This window comes from Mustela nigripes, chromosome X (genome assembly GCF_022355385.1).
Source record: "Mustela nigripes isolate SB6536 chromosome X, MUSNIG.SB6536, whole genome shotgun sequence".
Lineage (NCBI taxonomy): Eukaryota > Metazoa > Chordata > Mammalia > Carnivora > Mustelidae > Mustela > Mustela nigripes.
The window spans coordinates 98403681-98429591 of NC_081575.1; the positions used below are offsets into that span (position 1 = coordinate 98403681).

Genomic DNA, 25911 nt, shown 5'->3' on the forward strand with positions numbered 1-25911 from the left:
GTTATGAGATTATTCCTCTTTGATTTGAAGGACCAAGGGTCATCCCACAAAGTCAACAGTGAGGTAGTTGATACTATCTCCTTTTAATGATATAGGCAGCAAGTTTAAAAGTTGCCTAAAATGGTACGACGTGGGGGGTGGGGTGGAGAGGGTGGTTGGGTTATGGACTTTGGGGAGGGTTTGTGATACGGTGAGTGTTGTGTAGTGTGTAAACCTGACAATTCACAGACCTGTACCCCTTGGGCAAATAATACATTATATGTTAATAAAAATAATTTAAAAATTGAAAAAAAATGGCACAGAAGAGAAAAACATGCATCACTTGCAGCAAAGTGTAGCTGGAGGTGGGGGTGAGGGTTGGGCAGGGTGACAATGCGGCACAGAATAGGGAATGGGTAGGGGTATATTTAGGACTAGCTTGAAGTTATTCAGGGGGTGAGGGTAGGGAATGGTTTGTTAAATTGCTACAATTGATGGGATTCGAACCCTAGTTTCGGAACCAAGAGCCACTGTTTTAAGAGACTCACTGACAAATATGAAGGGGATATGCCAAAAAAACAGAACTTCTTTTGAATGGTAGGAGAAGTGGGCCTTGACCTTCGTAAGAAAAATGCCTTGCCTATTCCAAAAATTCTCTCTCCCTTAATTCAAGAGCTCTACATATGGACTGAATTTTATGCACTTTCTATCAGCCTTCTTCATATGAAAAAACTGGAAGGAGTTCCGTGAGAAGTTGGGAGTGACTTTTCTCTCCCTGAATCCCAATGCCTAAAAACTCAAAAGCATCCAGAATTTTCTAGAAAACAAGTGGGAGTATGGTTTAAGCCACTGAGACACTTTATAATCCCCTCCAGACTATCAACATCAGAATACAAATCCTCTAATCCACCACAGGGCAAGAAGACAGAAAGGTAAATACTTGAGTTGTCCTTAACTGTCTGCAGAGAATAGTGTAACATATCAAATAACTACTGTGTAACACGATGTAAGGCCCAATTAGTCTTTCAGGTGAAATCTCTAAATCTTTTTTAAAAATAAGCATTCTTATAGTATACTTCTGAAGAGATCTCTTACCTTGACAAAGTTATTATTTCCTGGAATTCTTTTACTAAGATTCTCAACGGTAGACTGGGTTCTTAGGTCAAGCCACACTATAGACCAAAATATAACAACATATATGAAAAACTTCATTTAAAAAATCAGATCTTACTGAAATCACTGTCAAGGACAGGAGACTGATTAGTTTCCATAAGCAATTAAAATGCTGAGCTTTCAAAGGATTGAAATTAGAAAATTAGAAATGAATGGGCATATTGTTAGAAAAAAGAATAAATTTATGAGGAAGAATTTAAAGCTTTTATGCCAAATTACAGACCAAGTTAGGAGAACAATACAAACCTGAGGGCACTCATCTGGTATTGTTTTTATAGGAAAAAAAAACCATGAAAAAAATGTTTTGGATAAGAAGTTTCTAAGAATACAGGAGTACAGAGAAAATCTCCATGCTCCATAGGCCAGTTGCCAGGGGCGTCACACACAGGTCAGGATCACTGTACTAGGTAAAAGCAGGTGCCTTATAGAACTTGGGAGCAATGTGTGACAAAGCACAGAACCTGGTACTATTTATTGAAGGAAAAAGTAAGATTCAGTCTCCCATGTATGAAATGCTTCCGTACATTACACTCCTCCATTTCAAAAGCAGGCTAGAAGCCAGAATTGTTCAAAGAATTATTTAAAGGTCGCCATTCTTGCTCCATGCTGGGTCATAAAAAATCTATTTTGGGAGATCAACATTATTTACACTAGCAAGTAGCTTCCACTTTCTGATCCTCCAGTGAAAATATTTCTCTTCTGCTTCCTGACAGAAGGCCTGAGAAAGAGAAGGTATCACACAGTACATAAAGCAACTGTGGAAGGTAACCGATAGGTCAGCGGAGTTCTGTTTGTCAGACTTAAGTTTTGTACTTAAGTTCAATCACTTTTAATCTATTAGCGGTCAGTTGTTATTTTTAGGCAGTGACTGTGCTCAGATGCCTCCTGAAAAGTCTCAGGCCCATAGTTTATTTAAAGGGCCCCAGGGAAGATAAAACAGGCTTGCCCACTTATACACGTGAATGCTGGCCACTTAATCACATAGTTTGCTTCACCCTTTTGACTATTTGACTATTTCATGTTTCAACTATTACATGTTTTTTACTCATGTAAAAAACAGTTCTTTTCGGTAGTGATTTTTAATCAGTTCTTTGTAATCACTTAAATTGTCATTTCCCCTGAGGGCTGCCTGAGCTTATTTTGACAGTGGCTACTTCAAGACCCGAGACTGGTTTCTGGGGCACCTGGGTGGCTCAGTCGGTTGGGCGTCTGCCTTTGGCTTGGGCTGTGGTCCCGGGATCCTGGAATCGGGCCTGACATCAGGCTCCCTGCTCAGTGGGGAGTCTACTTCTCCCTCTCCATCTGCTTCCTCCCCCTTCTCCCCCCATTCATGCTCTGTCTCTCTCAAATAAATAAATACAATCTTAAAAAAAAAAAAAAAGAGTGGTTTCTGCAGGTGTGAGAAGCGGCAAGAAAAGGCTCATCACAGCTGAGGAAGGAGGCGGCAGAGAGGGACGCCAGGGGAATCCGTGGTCTGTCTCCCACATCTGCATTTGCTGCCTGTATTCCTCTTACTCCTGGGAACAGTATCTCAAATTCTCTTCAGGAAATCGTCCCTCCCTCAGTCTCAGGCCCGTGGTTTGCCAGAGATTCGACCCTACCCCCAGCTCCAGGACCATGCATGTCCCCTTCCCAGTGACTGGTTCAGTAGACAGTGTGTGGTCGAAGCAGCCCTACGGAGATTTGTGCTCCGTCTTCGGGAGCCCCTCTCCTCAGCACCACTAGGCAGTGTGTGGCTGGGCCTGCCGCCCCCACGAAGAGAGAGCTGAACTGGCTCCATCGGAAGCCATCCCAGAAGACTTGCAGGGAATTCAGGTCATATGGTCCAAGTCTAGAATCAAACAGCATCTGAACTAAGCTACTGTTTCACTACTGGTTCCGTGAACAAAAGAATTACTTTTTAAAACATTTTTCACTTTACTTAATTAGGGTTGTGTTTTCTATTACTTGCGCTGCGCTGTGACTGATGTGAGCCATTAGCAGCAGCTGCATGGAGTTGGCAAGAACTCCCCTGTCAAGGGCACCAAGGCAGTCTGCTTTTCACAGAGGGGCCATATGGCGTGACTGCAACAAAAGTAGACTTTCCTCACAGGCAACCCCAGCAGATGTTAACAGAAGTAATCGGGAAGAGGAGAGGAATTCAACGGAGAAGTTTTGAGTCTGTGATAGAATTAACAAACACATCTCAATTCTCCATGTTTCGAGCAACAACAGGCTGGGGGTTAAAAATCAACTGGGTGTGTTTTGACTACCTACTCTTAAAAAAGAAATAGGATGCATTAGAATGGAAAATAACAGAGTCTGCTGAACTCTGTAAGTATGTGGGACTTTTTAGTTATATGAATTTGATGAATCATGATGTAAAATATGTTCCTCATCAAGGAACATGAACAAAAGACCTGAAAGTCATTGTTCTGGGCTGTTTAATGACTCAAAGCCTCCTAGATCAGGACTTTTCTGTATTTTAATGTAAATAATCACTAAGGAGCTTCAAGATGGACCCCATTCCCTGAAATTCTAGAAAAGTAGGTCCAGGGAGGGAGCCCAGAAACACACCTTTTAAATAGGTGCCCATCTTCTAAGCAGCACTGTTCAGACTCCACAGCAGCAACCCTTACCCAAAAAGCACACCAGAAACCCCTGGAAAAATTTGAAATCACACATTCCAAGCCCTACCTTGCACGATTCCAGCTGCAGGTCTAGGCAAGGAAGGCCTGAGTCTTTCTACTTCTGCTATAAGCATCCCAAGTTATTCAGTATTACATACTAGAACTTGAGACGCTCTTTTCTAGGGCATGAACTTTAGGATATGCAGTTTGTTCCAGTCATTTCTTTAAAAACCAAGTGACAGACAAACTGGTGACCAGATGGCTCTCAAGTCCCAGTGGCTCTGGGACTTAACTGCTCCTGGACAAAGCCCATTTACGTAACTGGGCACTTTACTCCTCACTTGAGAGCTTGCAAGTATCCACAGCAGAATCCATAGAATCAACCCCTCACCGAAATGAGTCAAGACACTGGACGTGAGATCAGGAGAGCCAAGTTCTAGGTCTTCTGATTTTGCCACCAACAAGCTACGTGACTCAAGCAAGTCTATTTGACCCCTTGTGGCTTAGATTTCCTGAATACAATAAAATAAGGCAGTTGAACTAGATGGTCTCCGTTGTCCCTCTCCTGCCATTACTCCGTGATCACAGAAGGCTGGCAGATTCACTTTGTTTTTACAGCCCAAGAGTTTAAGGCAATTAGAATACATGGAACGAATTAGTACGACTGCCAAAGAGAAAAATGGTCAGTGGTGGATATACTACCAAACAATTCACGAATGCTCAAAATTAATTGAATTAAGAACAAAACAATTAGAAAACTCATTAAAGAAGCTAAGATGGCAGAATTAGATTTGCAGGAAGAGAGACCAAAAGCTAAAGAGAAGACCCCAAGCTGGACGACCAAGCCCCTTGTGTAGATAATTTCTGAGAACAATCAAATGAAGCGCCAGATCCGCATCCAGCAGTGGTGGTCAATCTCCCCCAGCACGTCTGAGGCGGTCTGAGTCGGGAGGCCGGGGAGTGAGCAGAAGCCGGAGCACCAATACCTGAGGAAGTGCCAGCAGCCGGAACCGAAGAGCCAGAGCGAACAACGGCAACTGGGTCGGAAGGGCCGGGAGAAACTGGAGCGGCTGGAGCATTAGGAGAAATAATGGCAATTCATGCTAGAGGTGGCCAGATTCAAGGTGTGTGTTCTGTCGTCGACCACTGGGAAAATGGCAGACCACGTGGGCAAGTTCCCCAGAATGAGCATTTTCTACGCGTGTGAGCATAGAAAAAGCAGAGGAAGAGGCAGGGAGTGGATGGGACACGAAGGCAGGCCTGACGTCAGTCTCTGGTTCGGTCGACTTCGTCCGGGTGGACAAAGAGCAGGTACAGAATACGGGCTTCCACTTCCGGATGACTCATCCCTACCTCGGCCTACCTCGGCGCAGAGCTGCACCCTGGCTAGCAAAGCGGCTCAGCGGGTTACTGAGTGCTCGCCCAGGCCGAGACGGGGAACGGCTGTGTGCGGAAGCAAGCCAGACTGCCTGGGCTAGGGGCACCCAGGAGCGCGCCACGGTCTGTTGGGGCGATTTACAGAAGATGGGAGAAGGCTGCTCTGGGAAGGCATGGCCCCAAGAAAGTGTTTTCCTGATAAGGGTGGCAGGAGGTGAAGCCCACTGCCACAAACAGGAGAAGCATGTCCCAAGGGAGCAGGGAACTGGTAAGTTCCAGAGTAATTTGGGGGAAAAAGTAAGGAAAACCGATGCTAGGGAGTCCTGAACACTAGACAGCCTACCTTCATAACACGTGTCCCTTATTTAGACCCAGTCGATTGGATTTATATGGTTCCAACCAGGGCACCTGGGTGGCTCTGTGGGTTAAGCCTCTGCCTTCAGCTCAGGCCATGATCTCAGGGTCCTGGGATCAAGCCCACATGGGGGCTCCCTGCTCAGCGGGGAGCCTGCTTCTCCCCACACACACACCCCGCCCCCTCTCTGCCTCTCTGCTTAGGTGGGCTCTCTCTGTCAAATAAATAAATAAAATCTTTAAAAAAAAAACCATTTTAAATGGTTCAAACCATGAAGTGAGTAAGTTTAAAAAAACCCACTTGGAGGATGTGATAAACTCTCAATTGTGTTAAAGTCCCATCCAATACAGATCCATTAGATTTGGTCTAGTCTGAGAAACAAAGTTTTAAGAGTGAAGAGAAATGCAGTCACCTCAACATCCACGGACCAGGGTCAATTTGGTGGGAAGAATGGACTTTGAGAATATTCAGAAATTTGTATCAGTTCTGATTAGTCAGAACAATTAAAGGGAAAAGTACCTAAGAAAAAAATTTAAAATCAACCAGAAATAATCAGAATTATTTTCAATGGACTGGAAGCGAAGGCAAATAGCGAAATCTCCTCTGGGAGGACTGACTGTGAGGAGGAGCTACAGGGAGGACGAGGAGGGAGTTGCCCTGAGGCCCCAGGTTAAGGGGCACACCCTAAGCAAGGACTGCTGACAGTTACACAAAGTGTTATCAGCTCGCTTCCCCCCCCCCCCCAGAGACAGCATAATAGTCAACCAGATTTAACTGCTTTGTGTTATCACTTGCCAAAAGTTAAACTATTAATTAAGCTGGGTAAGAGGTCACTTGCAAAGGACAAGAGACTATAATTGATGACTGTCCCTCGCCTGATGACATCTTCAGAAATCTCAAGTGGCCAAAAGAAAAATGGAGTGTAAGGGAGGGAGGTGATTTAAAACATATATTCGCCACAAGGGGGACACTAAAAACTATTTCAGCTGCTAGGTGTATACATGGCAACATACCAATGACTCACGCAAGTGTGTGCGACCCAGGTAAACTCTGCATTTTTCCCAAGAACACCTGTCGTGGGTAAGTCAATGATTCCATTTGGCATTTCTGGATTAAAAAGACCCGCAGCCAATTCAGAACAGTAGCCATGGCTACCACTTACTGAAACCTTCTCATCTGCTAGGCACCGTAAATACTCTACATGTAGTAACTCACTCATTTTTAATTCATGTCTAAGAGGTCCACACTTAAATTGTTAAATTGTCTCCATTTTAACTGTCGAGGGAACAGGCACAGAATGGTAGTAAGTGGAAAAGCCAGGATTTGAACCCAGAGTCTGAATCCAGCATGAAACCCCTACCATGCAGGTAAGCCAGAATGAATTCAAAGTCTTAAATGGAATATAAAGAAATAGCAAAGATCGGAAACCTCTGAGTTGAAACCAAATCCAGTTTCTTTTTAAATTGGCCAGAGTTGAAGAATTCATTAATTGCAAAATACACAGATTTCTTTTTAACCGCAGACTGAAGGAAATGTAAGACATTCAAAGACTGGTAATAAACAACTTGAAATAAGGAGAAATTAAGTATATCTTGACCAAGCTGAATATTCTAGATCTTACAAAAATAAAAACATCTGCTCCTTTCCAAAGCAAAATAATAAAAACAAAACTACACTTTTGTTGTTTAAAACAAGTGTGCTTCCAAGTTTTAGGTAGCTTCTCATTTAGGGTTTTCTTTCATGCTGATCCTCTGAAATATAAACCAATCCCAGAAAAGGTTAAAAAAATTGAGCTCAAGGTCCTTCAGTGCTTGACAAATGATTACACAGGTTTAATCACTGGCCCAGGGTGAACCAGTACATAAAAAGTAACAAAGGCAAAGAGGATGATCCATGTTTATAACTGCATGAACAGTTGTATGTCATAGGGAACTTGATTTTTTTTTTAAAGATTTTATTTATTTATTGGAGGGGCAGGGACAAGCGGGGCTGTGCTGAGTGCAGAGCCCAACATGGGGCTTGATCCCATGATCCTGAGATCATGAAATGAGTCGAAATCAAGAGTCTGATGCTCAACAAAATGGGCCCATGCAGGCACCCCTATTTTTATTTTTTTGAAGATTTTATTTGAAGTAATCTCTATACCCAATGTGGGGCTCAAAATTACAATCCCAAGATCAAGAGTCACATGTTCTCCGGCTGAGCCATAGGAAACTTTAAATCCAACATCTTAGGAAAGAAATGTTTGCCGTACCATTTAACTAAAGAAAAATGGATTGGAGAGAAATGATTTTTGTCAGTGGTTTTCTTTCATATACTAAAGGTCTTAAATCAGTGGCTCTTGCCTCCCTGGATGTAAGTCTTTAATATGAATAATACTTTAATATTAAAGTATGAGCTGTGCTCTATAGAAAGCTACTGGATGGTGCCGTGCACACCTATCCACTGTAACAGAGAATGACAACATCTGCCCAAGGAGGGAAACAGTTGTGCCATTCTCATTAGGGCAGAATATTTCACTGGTAGCATCAGTGAAATATGCACAAGAAGATATTAAACGCCACTGATTCAAGCCATTCCCCCCACTTCAGTGGTTCTGGGCTTGGCTGTGCCATTGTAGTTGTGCTCAGTTTCATTTGCAGTGTATTTGTAAACCCAGCAAGGTATGCAGACCACTAATAAAAGCTGGTTTTGGGGGTGTCTGGCTGGCCCAGTCATTAAGTGTCTGCCCTGGGCTCAGGTCATGATCCCTGGGTCCTGGGACTGAGCCCCACATTGGGGTCCCTGCCTAGTGGGAAGCCTGCTTCTCTCTCCCCTACTCCCCTTGTTTGTGTTCCCTCTCTCACTGTGTCTCCCTCTGTCAAATAAAAAAATAAAATCTTTTTTTTTTTTTTAAGTTGGTTTTGGAAGAAAAAGGCTTGGAAAAATGGCAGGGGTTGGGGTAGAGGGTAGTCCTTGGAAAAGAATACTGATGAAGGGAGCACTAAGAGGGAGAAAGAAAAGCACCACAGGGGCAAGGATGAGTGAAGACAGAGGAGAGAAGCCGAAGGACACAAGGGCCACAAAGGTCCTGCAATCCGGCCAGGCGGCCCATCGGAGTCAATGGCTACATCATGGCCCAGCAACTGCAAAGCAGTGATGCCCAGTGACACTGCTCATTTCAGGTAAGACACCAATGTCTACCTCACAATTAACACATACATTCTCAAACTGTATGAAACAGGCCATCTGTGCCTCCATGGACTGATTTTTTAAGCTTTTTTTCTGTGCCTGTCACTGTATCTGTTACAAAAGACATCAGTAAACACATACACCTTTATTGCAAACAAGAAAAACACAGCCTTTCTCAGCTTTCAGCTTCTTCATCAAATGTATTTCAGGTCCACTGATAGAACAGGTACTGGGGGGTGAGTAAGCTGATGGCTTATTAAGGACCTCTGGACCATAAACCAGGCCACATAAAAAATGCAATTTTTAAGAAAAAGAAGTGTAGACTGCTTCTCTGGTTGGCTTGTCTATAACAAACACTGCTCGTAGGTTACATAATTAAGTAAAGAGAGATGAAGAGGACAGGCCTAGAGTGAAAGATTTATAAGAGAAAGGCATAGGGGAGGGGGAGAGAGAGAGAGAGAGAATCAAACGCACAGACTGTGGTATAAACAAAGACGAAGCTCAAAGACAAAGATAGGTGACAATCTGATTCTGTTTCTTCCAATCCCACCCTGTGTTAAGAGAAAGCTGCTGTAGATTTACTGTTGATATTCTCAACTGAGACTTGCATGGAGATATGACACCAGAGCGTTTCCCTGGGTGACATGAAATGCGAGGCAGAATCTATCCTTGTCATAATTTAGTGGCTCCCCTTCTCAGCTCATTACTCCTTCCTTCTCCTCCTTTTCTATTCGCTTTCCCTTCTCACTTCTAGATTCCTCTCCTGAGCCATGAGTCTCAAAGGCAAGCATGGTGACTGCCCAGTTCGTCACCAACTGCCTAGTAGAGCTTTTCACAGAACCTGTATGTACACAGAAGGGCACTTGAAATTTGTTGAGTCATTTACCTTCATTCCTACAGTGATGTCATCTGTAATAAAAAGGAGACTTTCACCTCTCTGTTAATGACTTGAAGTCTCCATCTTACATTTGAACAATCTCTTTATCCAAGAGCCACGAACCTAATTTCTCAGAAATGAGCTTTGATTACAAGTCTAATATTTACCTTGTTCAAAGAAGCCAGCCACTTTTCTCCCAGACTGACAGCCATTAAATCTTAATTTCTGTCTGTTTCCTGAGGCTAAAAATCTTGCAGCCCTGCCCCCCACCACCCCTCGCCACCCCTTATCTTTATGCCCCATCTGATTTACTAACATACAGGTTGTGACTCCCTCAGAAAGGTCTTTCCAGTTTGCCTTCTCTCTACTGTCTTGGCACTAATCCCATCCACTGATTACCAGTCCCAACGAATCTCGTCCTTTTTAATGTACTTACGTACTTATTTGGATTTAAATGTCTTCTATTTGTCCTTCCTTCCTTCCTGTTTCACATTCCTTTTTCTTTCCTTTCCTGCCTTTTTAAAAAAAAATCATTCAATATTCCTCTGCTATCAACTTGCTAATTATACATTATTTTACTCTCATTGCTTACCCTGGAGATTATTACAACATGCATCCTTGACAATACAAGGACCTCAAAAACAGTTTATAGACTCATCTACCCCAAGTTCCTTTCATGTACAACTGTTGCCATGTCTTTTAATTCTTAATAAATTTTGAACCTCCTAAGATGTTACTGTTTTATACCACCAAATTAGCAGTTTTTGTCTTTGCTTTTGTATTTCACCTTAATTTTCATGGGTACAGAATCCTAGATGAAGTTATGTTCATTTAGCACTTTAGAGATTTCATTCTACGGTATTCAGACTTACTTGGCTACCATTGAAAAATCAACTGAAAGTCGATTCTCCTCAAAGTGGGTTCTCCTGAAGGTCATAACCTCTGGCTACATAGTTTTTCTTTTTATCTTCAGGTCTCCGCATATGTTTACATATAACTTTCTGTGTTATTTATCTTGCCTGGGAATCACAGTGCTTCTTGAATCTGTTTCTTGCATCAGTTTTGAAAAACCTTACCGTTTCTCTCTCCTCTTCTCTTGGGACTCCAATTACAAGTATGTTAGACCTCCTCACCTTACCCCATCTTTCTCCCAGATTCTTTTCGGTTTTCTAAACCTTTGTCTCCCTGTGCTCTAGTCTGGATATTTACTTCTGATCTCTCTTCCAAATCAATTAATTCATCTTCAACTGTGTCTAATCTAATGTAAAACTCATCAACTGAGTTTTGATACAGTTCCAGAATTTGTGTTTAATTTTCCAACTCTTGGCTAAGATCATCAATCCTGTCAAGGGATTCCTTGAACATGTTGATTATGATTAAAGACTGGTAACTCTAATATCAGGATTTCTTATGGGTTGGTTTCTAAGGTTATTTGTTTCTGTTGGTTTTTAGCCGTGTCTTGTTTTGTATGCTTAATTATTTTTTATAGAAAACTAGAAATCATATATGAAAAATTGGAGAGATAATTTTCCTCCAGGAAGGGTTCATTTTTGTTTCTGAAAGGAAGTTAGGCTAAGCGCATTAACAATTGTAGATCACCATAATCCACTCAGTGCTTTAACTTACTTGAATCTGGCCTCTAAGTCCTGTGATGGGTAGTATATTCCTACTTTACCTTACTTCAAGGGGTGGCCCTTCACAGTTGCAAGATTTTGCCCACATTTATCTCTACTCCTGCCAGCCTACCTTTTGCCTCCCTATTTCCATGAACCTATGAAAACGCTACTTAGCCTCAGATACCGCTCTAAGAATCTACAAGTATTTCTAAGGAATAAGCAGCAACAAATGCCAGGCTTATCTCTCTGGGCTTTCCCTCTCTCCTGGATTTTGGTCCCATAATTCCTCACTGCCTTGGGAGCCTTCCAGTCCCTCAGACAGTTTTATTTTGTTTTGTACAACTTCTCGAGCTGTTCTCGAGAGGTGCATTGGGAATAGCCCATTCCACCGTACGGGAAGGTAACTTTCTTTTATTACTCATTTTGTCCCATGTTACCCAGTGTACGGTTTTCAGTGCCCTCCATAGCCTCACCAACCCCTTTCTCACCAAACGAGAACACAGGCTTGAGGGTTGGAGAGAGTTATGTTCAAACTGTGCCTTTACCTCTTCTTACAGCTATATGGCCATGGACAAGTTATGTAGCTGTTTCCCCCATAATACATTTGTAAGAAAAGGCATGTAAAATCTGCTTTGGGATCACTGAGATTAAATAATATGGGCAAAGTGTTTAGCACAATGTGTAGTACACAGTAATGTTAGGACTTACTGAGCATTATCATCGCCGTTAGTTCTATTAAAACTAATAAATAAGTCATCCTATCTGCAAATCAGATCAGTCTCTTGACTCTGGTGAGGTATGTTTAGATGTTTTCATTTTCATAACTTATTCACGTTAGCTTTCATTTTCTGTTTTTCCTAATGTAATCCAACACATTCTTCAAGGTCTAGGACGGAGTTCAAGCTCCCCCAACAGTATGTCCAAATTCAAAATCCATACTAACATGCACTTGCTCTAATTCCTATTCATTTTAGCAGCATAGTTTATCAATGATTCCCTAATTTTGTTAGTCTCTTACCAAAACTAGGTTACAAAATGTTTGCAAAACTGGCCAATAACTCATAGCCTCTATAACACACCCAGTATAGCACCAAACACCTAAGTTCTCAGACAAGAGCCTGCCTCAGGATTGAAAAAAGGTTCTTCACATTCTACAGATGCAGTAGGAATTAGTACTGAAAAGCACATAGGATGGGGCACAAAGGGACAATGGTAGAAGAAAAGGAAACGAGTACATAAGCACATCGGAAAAGAAAGTATTTCTGATAAAAGCTTTACTTAAATCTTTTAAGTATAACTTCAACTAACCTAGTTGCATTATTTTAAAATGACAACTCAAAGTCCAAAGTTGCATTTTTAAAATTCAAAGTTAGAATTTAACAGGAACTTTCTGGTTCCTTTGAGAAGGTCCTTCCTTTTCCCTAAGGGGGGGGGGCGGAGTAAAACCCTAACTAGTTCAAGAAGTTGGAAAATAGTGATCCGTGAAAGGGTACCCCCTGGGTATCAGTCATGAAAATTGTCATGTCCTGCTTTGCTTGTATTCAACATGATTTGCTCAAGAGCATGAAAACAAAATAAAGATTTAAAACATGTACTTTTGTGTAACAGACCTATGGTTGCAATTCTTTGACATTTCTGAGCCTCTAATTTTTTTATACCAAGTAGAGAAGACAAACTAAATGGTCTCTGATAACACAGTAACATTAAATGCCTTAATTTTTTATAGATGTTTTTTCTAAAGGTTTCATGCTATTCTTACAAGGCACCATTTTAGTGTATTTTCTGCTTGAATATCACTTTCTCCCAATCAATACTAAAGTAACTATACTACTCAGATAACTATCAAGTAAAAACAGGTCACTCTAGAAATCATCCCATCTCTGCTTCTGCTTCCATTCCCTACCTCACAACCTGGTATTTTATTGACAAAAACTTTTGTTTTGCTATTTGTGAACAGAATGATGCATTTCAGTGACAGTATATTTACAACAAACTTCTCCTTTTAGCAACTGACAGTGTCATTTACCACCCAAATGTCACATGCAAGAGTATGCTACATTATACTCATGGTCATTCACATTTAAGTAAGATATGATACCTAATGTTGGTGTTATTTGCAATTTTGAGTTCTTGAACCCCTGCTGAAATAGCCTGATGTGTAGCAGAAGGAGCTAAAATGTAGACATTTTATTTTCATAACCTCAGATGAGTCCATTCCAATTACTAGACGGGAAGAACAGGTACACAAGTACCTCACAGAGAGAGGACTGTGAACATGTGTAATTTTGATTTTTCAGGGGGAGGAGGCATGATCTCTTTTAGGCGTCAGAAACGGCAGGGACTATAAAACATTTGTGGCAACGCTGAACCATTTGTATCATACAAACAATCAGGAAAAGGAGAAAGATGTGATTCAAGATGTCAATAAATACCTGACAGTGGCAAATAAGAGAACAACTCATTTCTTAGAGGACTATTCTGGTCATCCTATCCGACTATAGGAAACACGGCTGCATGCTTTCTCAGCCACACATTTCAGGGGAACAGTGCTTGCAAGTGGAGAAAGGCCTTGCATTTGACATCCATGAACAACAGCTTACCCACAGCATTGTAGAGAGGCTCTCCGGTTAACTTGTCCCAGACTACAGTGGTCTCCCTCTGGTTACTGACACCAATAGCTTCAAAGAGAAGATGAAACAGAAGGGAATAGAAATTAAACAAGCAGAAAACTACTTCAGGAGAATAGTTCTCCTGTGTTGTTGTTTTTTTTTTTTTTTTTTAACAAGCATAACAAAACTTAATTATTTGAAAAAACACTTGGCACTTCTGTAGTGGCAATGAATATACTGTCTGTGAGCAGCTCTGGGAGAAGTAAACACCCACTGTCAAGTGCTTCTCTATATTTCTGCAAGACTGCTCCCCACTTCACGAGCACACGACAACACGGACCCAGGTCTGTATCCAAACGAAAGGCTCCCAGGTGAACTTATAAAAAAGGGAATGCACTAATTTCAGATTTATAATACCCAATTCGTTATTCTATGGAGACCAATAATCACCTCATCCATTTACTGATAAACTGCTATAGGCAATTTCTCTCTGGGGGCACGCACACGCCTACAATTTAAGAGAACAGCTACAGCTAAAATCCTTCACACTGGGCAACCTCCTACTGTGGTTCTTCAGAAATTGTTTTGTTTCTGTAATGGAATATGTTCTAAGACATATGAATTTGAATAAGGCATAAATACAACAATATGTGATGGCATTTACATTACACTGACCTTCGCACAACTCAAACACTGTAGTCCGTAGTTATTCTAGGTAAAAATACTAACCCATGCCATTTTATTCAATTCAGCTTGATTCAGCTGTAGCAGAGGTTCTCAGACTCGGCTGTACATCAGAACCAATCAGAGAGCTTTTTAAAAAAAAAAATATCAGTGCCCAGGCCATGACCCAAACATTTCAATTCAACAGACTGAGATAGGATCTGAACATCAGTATTTCTCCTTTACAACGATTCTACCACGCAGCCTGGGTTGAACACATCAGGCTGAAGGATCGAACTCTCTAGAGTGTAAGGTGAGAACTGACTTTAAAGGCTCTATAATCAATAACAGGTCTTCCTCTTAAATTTCCCTGAAAACCATTCATCCTGTGACCATTCGGACAGCCCTTCTAGTGATAAAATGCTACCTCTCTTGAGGCAGACCAGTCTTTATTCTCAACTTTGTTATTTTAAAAAAATCCTCTTCCTTGTAGTTTTCACCTACAGATCTCTGCTACAGGCTTTGGGGATATATGGTAGAAGGTTAATACTTCTCCTACGTGCAAGTTTTTCACAAACTTGAGGCAGCTATATTGCCCCCCACCCCAGGTCTTCCCTTTCCCTGTGTAAGCTAAACAGTCTAATTTCCTTCCACTGCTCCCACCGTATGGCATGGTTTATTTATTTTTATTTTAAGTAATCCCTATGCCCAGCATGGGGCTCAAGCTCACAACCCCAAGATCAAGAGTCAGATGCTCTCCTGACAGAGCCAGCTGGGCACCCTTCCATGTGGCGTCATTTAAAATCCCTTCGCCACCACCCCTAGGAACATGCAACTTGCTGTCTGTACTGTTTAAATTGTACACCCAGAATAAAACACAATAGGAGGGGCGCCTGGGTGGCTCAGTGGGTTAAAGCCTCTGCCTTCGGCTCAAGTCGTGATCCCAGGGTCCTGGGATCGAGCCCGCATCGGGCTCTCTGCTCAGCAGGGGGCCTGCTTCCTCCTCTCTCTCTCCCTGCCTGCCTCTCTGACTACTTGTGATCTCTCTGTCAAATAAATAAAAATTTAAACAAACAAACAAACAAACAAACAAAAACAAAAACACAATAGGAATGTTCTGACCAGCAGAGACCTGAGGAGGACCAATACTTCCCTTGTGTTAAATAATCTTTTTAAAGCTCAAAACAACTATTTATCTTTAAAACAATACACTAAAATCTAAATTAGAAAGTAATTACTTAGATTTTACTTTAAGGAGATTTTGTAACAGCAATGAAAACTGGCATATGTAAAATGAAAATGTATGTACTTTACTGAGGTCTATAACTGACACAGAACACAGTTTCAGGTATACAACAGAATTGGGTAGGTGTATGTATTGCGAAGAGATCACAATAAATCTAGTATCCTGTCAGCATACAAAGTTACATAATATGCAATACAATACTGCTAACTATAGTCACCAGGCTGTACAATATATCCCCATGACTTACCAATTTTATGACTAGAGTTTGTATTTCATCTCCCATCTCCCATTTTGCCCCCTTCCACCAGCAACCACCGATCTGTTCTCTGCCTCTATGAGTTTTGTGTTGTTTTTTGAATTCCACATAAAAGTAAAGTCCTACAGTGTTCGTCTTTCTCTGACTTATTTCACTTAGCATATGCTTAAGGTCCATCCATGTGGTCACAAATGACAAGAGTTCATTTTTCATAGCTGATTAATATTCCACTGGATATCCCATTCATCCATCAATGGACACTGTGGGCGCTCCTGTCTTGGCTATTGTGAATAACTGCAATGACCAGAGGGGTGTGTTTATCTTTTCGAATTAGTGTTTTCATTTCCTTTGGGTAAATACCCAGAAGTGGAATTGCTGGATTATATGGTAGCTCTGTTTTTTACTTTTTTGAGGAACCTGCATACTGTTTTCCACAGTGGCTGTACCAGTTTGCAGTCTCATCAACAGAGCACAATGGTTCCCCTTCCTCCACATGCTCCCTAATGGCTGTCATGGTGTTTTTGACAACAGCCATTCTGATAGGTGTGATGGGATATTTCACTGTGGTTTTGATCTGTACTTTCCGATAATGAGTGACGATGAGCATCTTTTCAGATGCTGTGGGCCATCTGTAGGACTTCTCTGGAAAAATGACATTTCGGTCCCATGATCATTTTTTAATCAGACTGCTTGTTTGCTATTAGTGAGTTGTAATTCTTTGTAATTTTGGATATTAACCCCTTATCAGATAATATGATTTGCGAATACATTTTCCCATTTAGTAGATTGCCTTTTGTTGATGGTTTCCTTTGCTGGGCAGAGGCCTTTTTGTTTAGTTTTTGGTTACTGATTCAAGTTCTTTGCTTTTGTTTGGCCTATTCAGGTTTTCTATTTCTTCATGATTCAGTCTGGGAAGACTGTAGGTTTCCAGGAATGTATCAGTTTCTTCTAGGTTGTCCAACTTACCGACCTATAATTGTTCACAGCATTCTCTTACGATGCTGTGTTTCTTTGGTATCAGCTGTAACTTCCTCCCTTTTATTTCTTATTTATTTGAGCCCTTTCCTTTTTTTCTTAGAAAGTCTAGCTAATAGTTTAATAACCTATATCCAAAGCAAATTTACTTACCAGAACAACTTTTCTAAAGGCACAGATGACTGACAGTCTTTACTTCAAGAAACTTCAAGGCATAGGGTAAAAGGAAGAGATTTGGGGGGCATTTCCTTAGTATCAGAAGACACTAATGTTTGTAGGAATAAAGATGGAAGACAAAGGAGAATGTGGTGGGGGAGAAGGGGAGCTAGAAATCATTTGGACATGGTCTTGATTCTTGTCGTGACAGGAGGGGATGAGATGAATGCACAGGTGGAGGGAGGAGCCTCAAGAAGACAAAAGGCTGTTGCTTTCCTTGGGATGTGGGGAAGTGGGTAAGAGCTCTAGGTTACGTACAGGAATAGGAAATGAGGAATTAAGCCCCCATAGCCTCAATGTTCTCTGTGAAGTAGAACACAAGGTTATCTGCTCAAATGAGCTCAAGCAAAATAAGATCATAGGGTTTCTGGCACTATTTAATTAGAGCTCAGACTCTGAAACCAGACTGCTGGGGTTCAAATTCGAATTCCTGTTTCCTAGCAGCATGACCCTGGATCTCAATCTGTTTCATCTTCTGCAAAATGGGGTTACAGTGAGGAACCCCTAGGTTAATGCTTATTACGATAGTGCCCAGCACATAGTAACTGCTTGATAAATGCTCCTTACTGCTTCCATTGTCATCAATATTATTATTTTTAAGTAATTAATTTATCTTAGAGATAGAGAAAGCACAAGCAGGAGGGGCAGAGAGAGAGAGAGACTCTCAGGCAGACTCCAGACTGAGCGTGGAGCCTGACTTAGGGGTCGATCCCATCTGAGCCGTCTAAGATTTGGTCACTTAATCGACTGCACCACCCAAGTGCCCCTCATTGTCATCGATATTATTGAGGAAAAGAATGGACTAATAGTTGTAGAGCAGGACCCATAAAGGAATTGCCCAGCAGTACTGAGGACAAAACAGAGGCCAGAGAACTCAGTGGGACCTCAGCAATGGAATACTGTGAACATGATAGTTTTAGTGACAACTTTACACTGTAGGGTCACAATGAATTCATGGTCCAGTAAAATCTCCTGTTCCTCCCCACTAGGTTAATTCTTGTTCACTTAGCTACAGTCTCTGAGTCTATATTCTCTGCCCTTTAGACTACCCTTCTTTATTGGCTCACTCTTAACTTACATTCAGAATGCAATCTAGGGCTATATTCTATCTGACTCATTGGTCACAGGTTCCTCCCTGACCATTCCTTCTTTCCCTTCTATCTTGATTCCTTTGTGCCAAGTAACTACTGCTTTTCTTGCAGACAGTCAAAGTCCAGCAAAAGCTTCTCAGGAATTCTCCTACAGCCATAAATACATCTCCATTACTGATTTCTACTCAGGGCACACAGGCCTTCTGCAGTACCTCTGAACTTTTTCAGTGTTCTAACTTCCTGTCACTTTACCCTAAAATCCTCTGTACTTTAAGTCCTACAGTGTTTGTCTTTGTACTCTGAGATCAAGAGTCACATGCTCTACCTACTGTGCCAGCTAGGCACCCCTGTTATTTTGTTTTGTTTTGTTTTGTTTCAAAGGAAATTTTCTGGGGCGCCTGGGTGGCTCACTCAGTTGGCCTTTTGCTCAGGTCATGATCCTGGGGTCCTTGGATCGAGTCCCACATCAGGCTCCCTGCTCAGAGGGGAGTTTCCTTCTCCCTCTTCCTCTGCCACTCCCTCTGCCTCTCCCCCTGTTCATGCTTGTGCTCTTGTTATCTCTCTCAAATGAATAATAAAAAATATTTTAAAAAATGTATAAAAAAGGGGCACCTGAGTGGCTCAGTGGGTTAAAACCTCTGCCTTTGGCTTAGGTCATGATCTCAGGGTCCTGGGATGGAGCCCCACATCCGGCTCTCTGCTCAGCAGCGACCCTACCCCCCCCAACCCCGCCTGACTTTCTGCCTACTTGTGATCTCTGTCTGTCAAATAAATAAAATCTTTTTAAAAATGTATAAAAAATAAAAAAATAAAATAAAATAAAATCAGGAGCACCAGCCTGGCTCAGTTGGTAGAGCATGCAACTCTTTGATATCAGGATCATCAGTTCAAGCCCCATGCTGGCCCTAGAGCCCACTTAAAAATTATTAAAAATAAAATCCTAATTTATAATTGGAACACATTTTTAGGAAAAGAAAGAAAAAAACAAAGCAAAAACGACCAGAAGTGAAATAGTAAGAGCCCTGGAGGAAGGCTTTGGGGCCACTAAAAAGTGCTGTGTGGGAAAAGGTCTAAAGCTTTGTAAGAAAAACAGCCTCTGAAAAATGTGTGCTTAACACACGTTTTAACATTTGGAAATGAGATGTAGCCACAGCTGGGAAGCTATTTTGGAGAACAAGGTGCCTTTCTAAGACACCTTAGATGTTCTAAGACGCTGTCTCCGCCCGGAGTAGAGAGAAGACAGAAGTGAGTGTGGATACGTTCAGCAGGGCTGGGCAGCAGATGTGGGGGGTTTCTCTTTCCTCTAACAATATGGTAACTACATATGATAGAAGAGAATTTAATCACTGAAAACTGTATGCTCTCGGATTTTTTTATTTTTTGAAATTTTTAAAAAGATTTTTATGTATTTATTTGACAGAGATTACAAGTAGGCAGAGAGACAGGTGGGGGGTAGGGGGTGGAGGGGGGAAGCAGGCTCCCCGCTGAGCAGAGAGCCTGATGCGGGGCTTGATCCCAGAACCCTGAGATCATGACCTGAGCTGAAGGCAGAGGCTTTAACCCACCGAGCCATCCAGGCGCCCCTAAATTTATTTTTTAAAGTAATCTCCATACTCAAGCTAAGGCTCAAACTCGGGACCCCAAGATCAAGACCTGTATGCTCTACCAGCCAGAACAGCCAGGTACCCCTATGTTCTCAGGGCTAAAGCGGTATATGTTATGTTTTGCTTCTATCACAGGAAGATGAATGAAGAGTATCTGATATTTGAATTCTTTATATACTCTATAGCTCCTTCAGTCTAGTCACAGGCAAACAGAGCTTCCCAACTCCTCAAGAAGCAGCCTATTTACTTGTCTTGGACTCCTGCGTGCTGTTGAGCTGGAAAGGGAACTTTAATTTGGGAGACATTGTTCATCCAGACTTGAAATCCACCAGGTTTCTGGTGGAGGACAACTAACACCAATCAAGTGAGAATTTTCAAAAGAAATACAACCAGCTAGGGCCACCTGGCTGGCTCGATCAGGGAGCATGCGACTCTTGATCTCAGGGTTGTGAGTTGGAGCCCCATGCTGGGTGCAGAGGGATGTAAAGATTGCTTAAAAATAAAATCTTTAAAAAATAAGTAAAATCTTTTAAAAAAAGAAATATAACCAGCTATGATAAATGCTTAATGATTTTTTAAAAAGATTTTTATTTGTTGGAGGGAGGGAGGGAGAGAGAGAGAGAGCACTAGCAAGGGAGAGAGGCAGAGGGAGACGCTGAGCAGGAAGCCCAATATGGGGGCTCAACCCCAGGACCCTGGGATCATGACCTGAGCTAAAGGCGGACACTCAACTGACTGAACCACCCAAGCGCCCCTAAACTCTTAACATTAAAGCTAAGACTATCAATAAATTGGTCTTCAGCTATTTATTTGCTACATGGGACCTAAAAAGTGAAGTGGTTTAAAAAACAAAGAGAAGTGGTTTGTGAAGTTAGCAGTATGGCTCAGGAAAATGAGCACTGGCTCATAAGACAGGGGAGTTGTGCTTTAATATTAACACTAATAAATAGCTACATGACCTCCAAAAAGTTCTTTTCCCTCATTTGCAGCTAGGTTTCGGTGACAGAAGATCTTTCAGAGCATCAGTGTTCCGCGAGCTAGACTTCTTTGTAGGCAAGCGAAAGTCTGGCCCTTGGCAGTGCCAATTCAATGAACTAACTTAAAATAAAATTTAGCACAACTGACCTGGAATGGGGGGGGTGTGGAACAGTCTCTATCTTGGCCACCCTCTGGTATTCGTTGAGAAGGAAATGCCGGGTCACTTTGGCTCAGGTATGGGTTTCACAAGGGCCAGACACAGAGAGTGTAATTAGCTCAAGGGGAAGGCAAGGCACTTAATAGGAAGTATGCATCACCTTCAAAAATATCACAAAAACAAGAGAAAGGGGCACCTGGGTGGCTCAGTGGGTTAAGCCTCTGCCTTCAGCTTGGGTCATGATCTCAGGGTCCTGGGATGGAGCCCCACATCAGGCTCTGTGCTCACCGGGGAGCCTGCTTCCCCTCTATCTCTCTGCCTGCCTCTCTGCCTACTTGTGATCTCTGTCAAATAAATAAATAAATAAAATCTTTAAAAAAAGAAAAAAAAAGAGGACGAAAAGGAATGGCACCCGAGCCTCGAGGTCTAGAAGGCCACCCTGTTGCAGCCGATCCTACCTATGAGAAAGGTAGAATGACATCAAAACCAAGGCTGATCACCCTGGAATCCACATCCTGAACGTGGCTTTAGAAGTCACCTAGATTCTTCATGTCTTTGGTATGGATATTTTGACAATAGAGTGTGCTACTGAATGCCTCCTGTATGTTTAGGTCATTTAGGTTGTAAAAGCTATGAGAACAAGGATACAACCAGCTACTGCTTTGATGCACAGCTCATCTACAAGTTGGTGAAGGTAACTCTAAAGGAATTCTGAAGCACTTCCACACAGATGTAGGGACAACCAAGGGTCGGATATTCCATTAATTTGTGATGGCATTAATATGTGTCTCCCTCACTTGGTTCTTAGCTACAAGACATTTGTGCTCCACTGTTTCCCTAGCATACCCAGTGCATGAGTCTGCTCAATAAATGGTTTTGATAACATTTAGTCTTTTTTTTTTAAGACGCATCCATTTATTTTAGAGGGAGAGCACCAGCAGGAGGGGCAGAGGGAGAATCTGAAGCAGACTCCCCACTGAGCACAGAGCCCAAAGCAGAGCTTGATCCTACCACCCTGAGACCACGACCCAAGCTGAAACCAAGAGCTGGATGCTTAAACGACTGTGCCACCCAGGCGTCCCGTCCAGTCTTTTTAAAGTAAGTTTTATTTATACAAATAGATGAAAGTATGAAAAAAAAATTCAAAGGTTCTCCTCAGCATCTCTACCAAAATAAGTAATTGAAGTTTCGACTCAGGAGTGTTAGTAAATCTCAGAGCCAATGTGATGTGAATCAAGGCACCATTACTCCAAACTGATGGCTGCCCTTACTTACATAAGGTCCAACTAGCTAAGGGGGTGAATGGGCGGCTCAATGGGTGGAGTCTGCTTGAGATTCTCCCTCTCCCTCTGCCCTTCCCCCTGGCTGTGTGTGCTCTCTCTCTCAAATAAATAAATCTTTAAAAACAATATAACTACTTGGAATTAATAGAGATCTGTAGTGATCTAATATTCTCAATTATTTCAGGGAGAGTCTCTTAAAATGTTTTGATTCCAATCCCCCACCGCCAGCTGTTCCCCAATCTATCTGGGGGCTCCAGCAAAAACCCCAAGCATCATCTTTGACCCATCATTTCCCTCCACAGCACTACTCTATTACCCTAACTTCCAATACACTGTCAAGTTCTGCCCCCTCTCTCGGCCTCCCCTGCCACCACTGTCAGTCAAGTCACTATCCTCTTTTCTCAGGACTTCCACAGCACCCCCTACACTGGTCTCCCTGTGTCCATACTCAGACCTTCACGACTTAACCACAAAGCTCAACATTGTAGTGAGGAAGCTGTCTGCAAACTGCCATTCTGTCACCTTGCTTAAAACTTTCTCATGGCCAGCTCCCTATAATACTAAGAGTAACACCCAAACTCCTAACCATGGCTGACAAGGCCCTATCTGTTTCCCCAATTTCTGCTCCTACTGAAACCCCGGGTGCACCTCTGCCCTCATCCTTCTTTTACTCCACTTTTGACACACTGGCCTTTTTCTGACCCAGGAATACACTAAGCTATTCCCACCTCAGGACCACTGCAGCACGTGCTGCTTCCTTTTCCTCAAACTTTTTTCTCCCAGCTATTTGCATGGTTGGCCCCTTTTGGCTTTTGAGACCTTAGCAAATGTGTCCCCTCCTCAAAAAGGTCTTCTCTAGCCACCCAAACTAAAGTAAGCCTTTCCAGGCACACACCACTGTATCACCCAGTTTGAGCTTCTGCATGGGACTTCTTAGTATCTGAGATCAGCTTGTAGTTGTCTGCTCTTATTGTTGGGCTCACACCCACTGGAATACAAGCTTCATAAGAACAGGGACCTCATCTTCTCATTTACTGTCGCATGCTAGGTTCACACAGAGATGATGCTTGCCACTGCACAGGCACTCGGTTATGTGCTGAATAAAGCAATGTACAAATTTGATTGAGATAATAATACATGGAGAAAAATATTCTATTCAAATACCTTTTATGTTGGAAATATCAATATTGAGCTGTCCAAGTTTCTCACATGTTTTCTCTATACACTCATAGACAGATTGCAGAATTTCCTTAGGATCTTGTTCCACCCATCTTTGAACAAAAGAATGTATTTGGTTAGTCCACAAGAAAGCAATACATGTGTCATTTATTTCTCTAGAATTGTGCACGTATGAGGGTGTGACTGGTGCATAAATCAACAAAAATTACATCAGGAAAGGAAAGCATCACCAATATTCTAAACAAATGATTGTAAACACCAGTCTATTCCCTTGTGTTTTCCTTATTCTTCAAATAGTAATTAATCATCTGAAAGACGGCAAGTAATGACCACAAATAGCAGACACTCTACCTACTTTAAATAACTTTTTCAAATCCAGTAAGAAATTAGTTCCCCAATTCTTTATATCCTGTGGCTCTGATGAATTTTAATAAACCATCTACATGTTTTCACTAGTTACTAGCTATTTCTAAGTAGAGTGAAATATATGTATGAATCTTGGGATGGATGGACTGATTGATCTACTTATTTATTTGGGTATGTACTTATTTATTTATTCATGAAGCAAAAGGAAAAGTATACTAATCTCCTTTGCCATTTTTCTCCCAAGTTATTTTGTGAGAATTTAGGGGAAAAATTTCAATTTCTTCCAGTAATTATCTCATGTAGACAAGGGATTGCTTTCAGTTTTCAGGCCCAATGCCAGTACCATTTTGGTAAGGTACGAGGACTTCAGAAAGATAAAAGTCTCATAATAAATGACACAGGAGAGAAATGTGGAAAAAACAAATGACAAGGAAAACCACAAGTAAAAAGGACCCCAAATTTTAAAAATCCTACCCTCCAATCTGCAAGTACAAGGGAATTTCAAGTGCCTTTTTTCTTGGTCTTCCTTGAGCTTGCCATGCTTTCCTGAGCTTTGAATTCTCTAAATTCTTTTTCTAAAAACCTAACTTCCTTCCACATATTTCTAACTTCTGTTTCTTTAAGACCCAGATGCTCTCTCTTCAAACTGCACTGGAATTAGGCCTGTGGATAGCCATTCTAATGTTGGTACCGTATCAATAGCTTTTACTATTAAAGTAATTTTCTAAAATGAAGGAGAACATTTTTCATGGAAAGGAAATACCAAAATTTGGTAGGGCATCAAGTTTTTTTACTTTCTTAAATCCATTAAATTTTAAAGTAAAATAGATAGAAAGTTCACAATTTCTTGAATTTTAACAAATGTATGTATCCATCTAACAAATACCCCAGGTCAGTCAAGATCTAGAATTATTCCTGTCACTCCTGAAAGTTCTTTCATGCCTCCTTCAAGTCAATCACATATTCCATAGACAACCAGTTTCTGGGTTTCTATCATCTTACTTTAGTCTCTTCTTGTATCTCAGATACAGGCAGGTAGTACATACTCCGTTGCGTTCAGCCTTTTTCATGTTTCATGATATTAATACAAATCAACCATGCTGTTGCATGCATCAGTTCGTGTTTTAAAATTTGCCTCACGGTATTTCACTGTTATTCATTCCACAGATGACAGACATTTGGGTTGTTTCCAGCTTGGGGTATTATGAATAAAGCTGCTATAAACATTCATGTATGCCTTTCTATAGCCATATGCTTTCTGCTTTCATTTCTCTTGGATAAATTCCTAAGAGCAGAATCTGCAGATATGTGGCTGATTTCATAAGAAACTGCCACAGCTTTTCCAAGTGGGTACATCATAAACATCACTAAGTTCTAAATAATACACATTCTATTTAATCACAACTACTACATACGCACATTATTCCCAAGAAGGATGACTTCACCATTAGATGGTAAGAGATATGAATGCTTACACTGCAATCAGCAAAGCAGTGCTTCGCCAAGGATGGACGGAGAACTAAATGCTTTCAAAGTCAGTGCGGGATTTCCGATATTTAATACTCCTTTACTTTATTATCCCTTCCTTTCCTGTCACTGAATTCCCAAGTCATCAATCACTATTATTGCTGGGCCACCAAGGTATTACTTCTTTCCTTGACTAAAACCTCTCTCTCAAGTCTTCCCAGGAGAGGTTTGGTCAAGTTTGCTTTACAAGGCCAGAAGGTTTAGAAGGCGAGATGGATTAATAGACATGAGGTATCTTTATGTATTAAAGCAGGAGACATACCCTTCTCTTGGAAACTCTTGTTTTATTTCCACTTGATGATGACTTAGTAGTTCAGCTGTTTTTGAATTGAAAACCTGAAAAACATATTACAATGTTAGGGTAAAAATGCACGTAGAGAGCAAAGGTGTTCAGAGCTTTTCAGCAAGAAGTTCTCAGTCACTGACAGAAAAAGTCTGCTCAGGTTTTTTTTTAAGATTTTGTTTATTTATTTGATCACAAGTAGGCAGAGAGACAGGAGGAAGTAGGCTTCCTGCCTAGCAGAGAGCCTGATGCGGGGCTCAATCCCAGGACCTCAGGATCATGACCTGAGCCAAAGGCAGAAGCTTTAACCCACTGAGCCAC

General features: G+C 41.5%; 1 protein-coding gene across 4 annotated transcripts in view; it reads right to left on the bottom strand.

The window, feature by feature from the left end:
* The window catches only part of GK (glycerol kinase), an 80022-nt gene that overhangs the window by 40114 nt on the left and 13997 nt on the right, over window positions 1–25911 (bottom strand). For 2 of the 4 annotated variants that reach the window (XM_059386274.1, XM_059386273.1), the window contains exons 2-6: window positions 25570–25643; window positions 23400–23506; window positions 13758–13835; window positions 4748–4831; window positions 1075–1151 (exon numbers count right to left, since the gene is read on the bottom strand). In XM_059386274.1, coding sequence (XP_059242257.1) covers window positions 1075–1151; window positions 4748–4831; window positions 13758–13835; window positions 23400–23506; window positions 25570–25643 — 420 coding nt within the window. The remainder of the gene's footprint in view (window positions 1–1074; window positions 1152–4747; window positions 4832–13757; window positions 13836–23399; window positions 23507–25569; window positions 25644–25911) is intronic. The other 2 variants (XM_059386276.1, XM_059386275.1) reach the window with 1 other exon arrangement.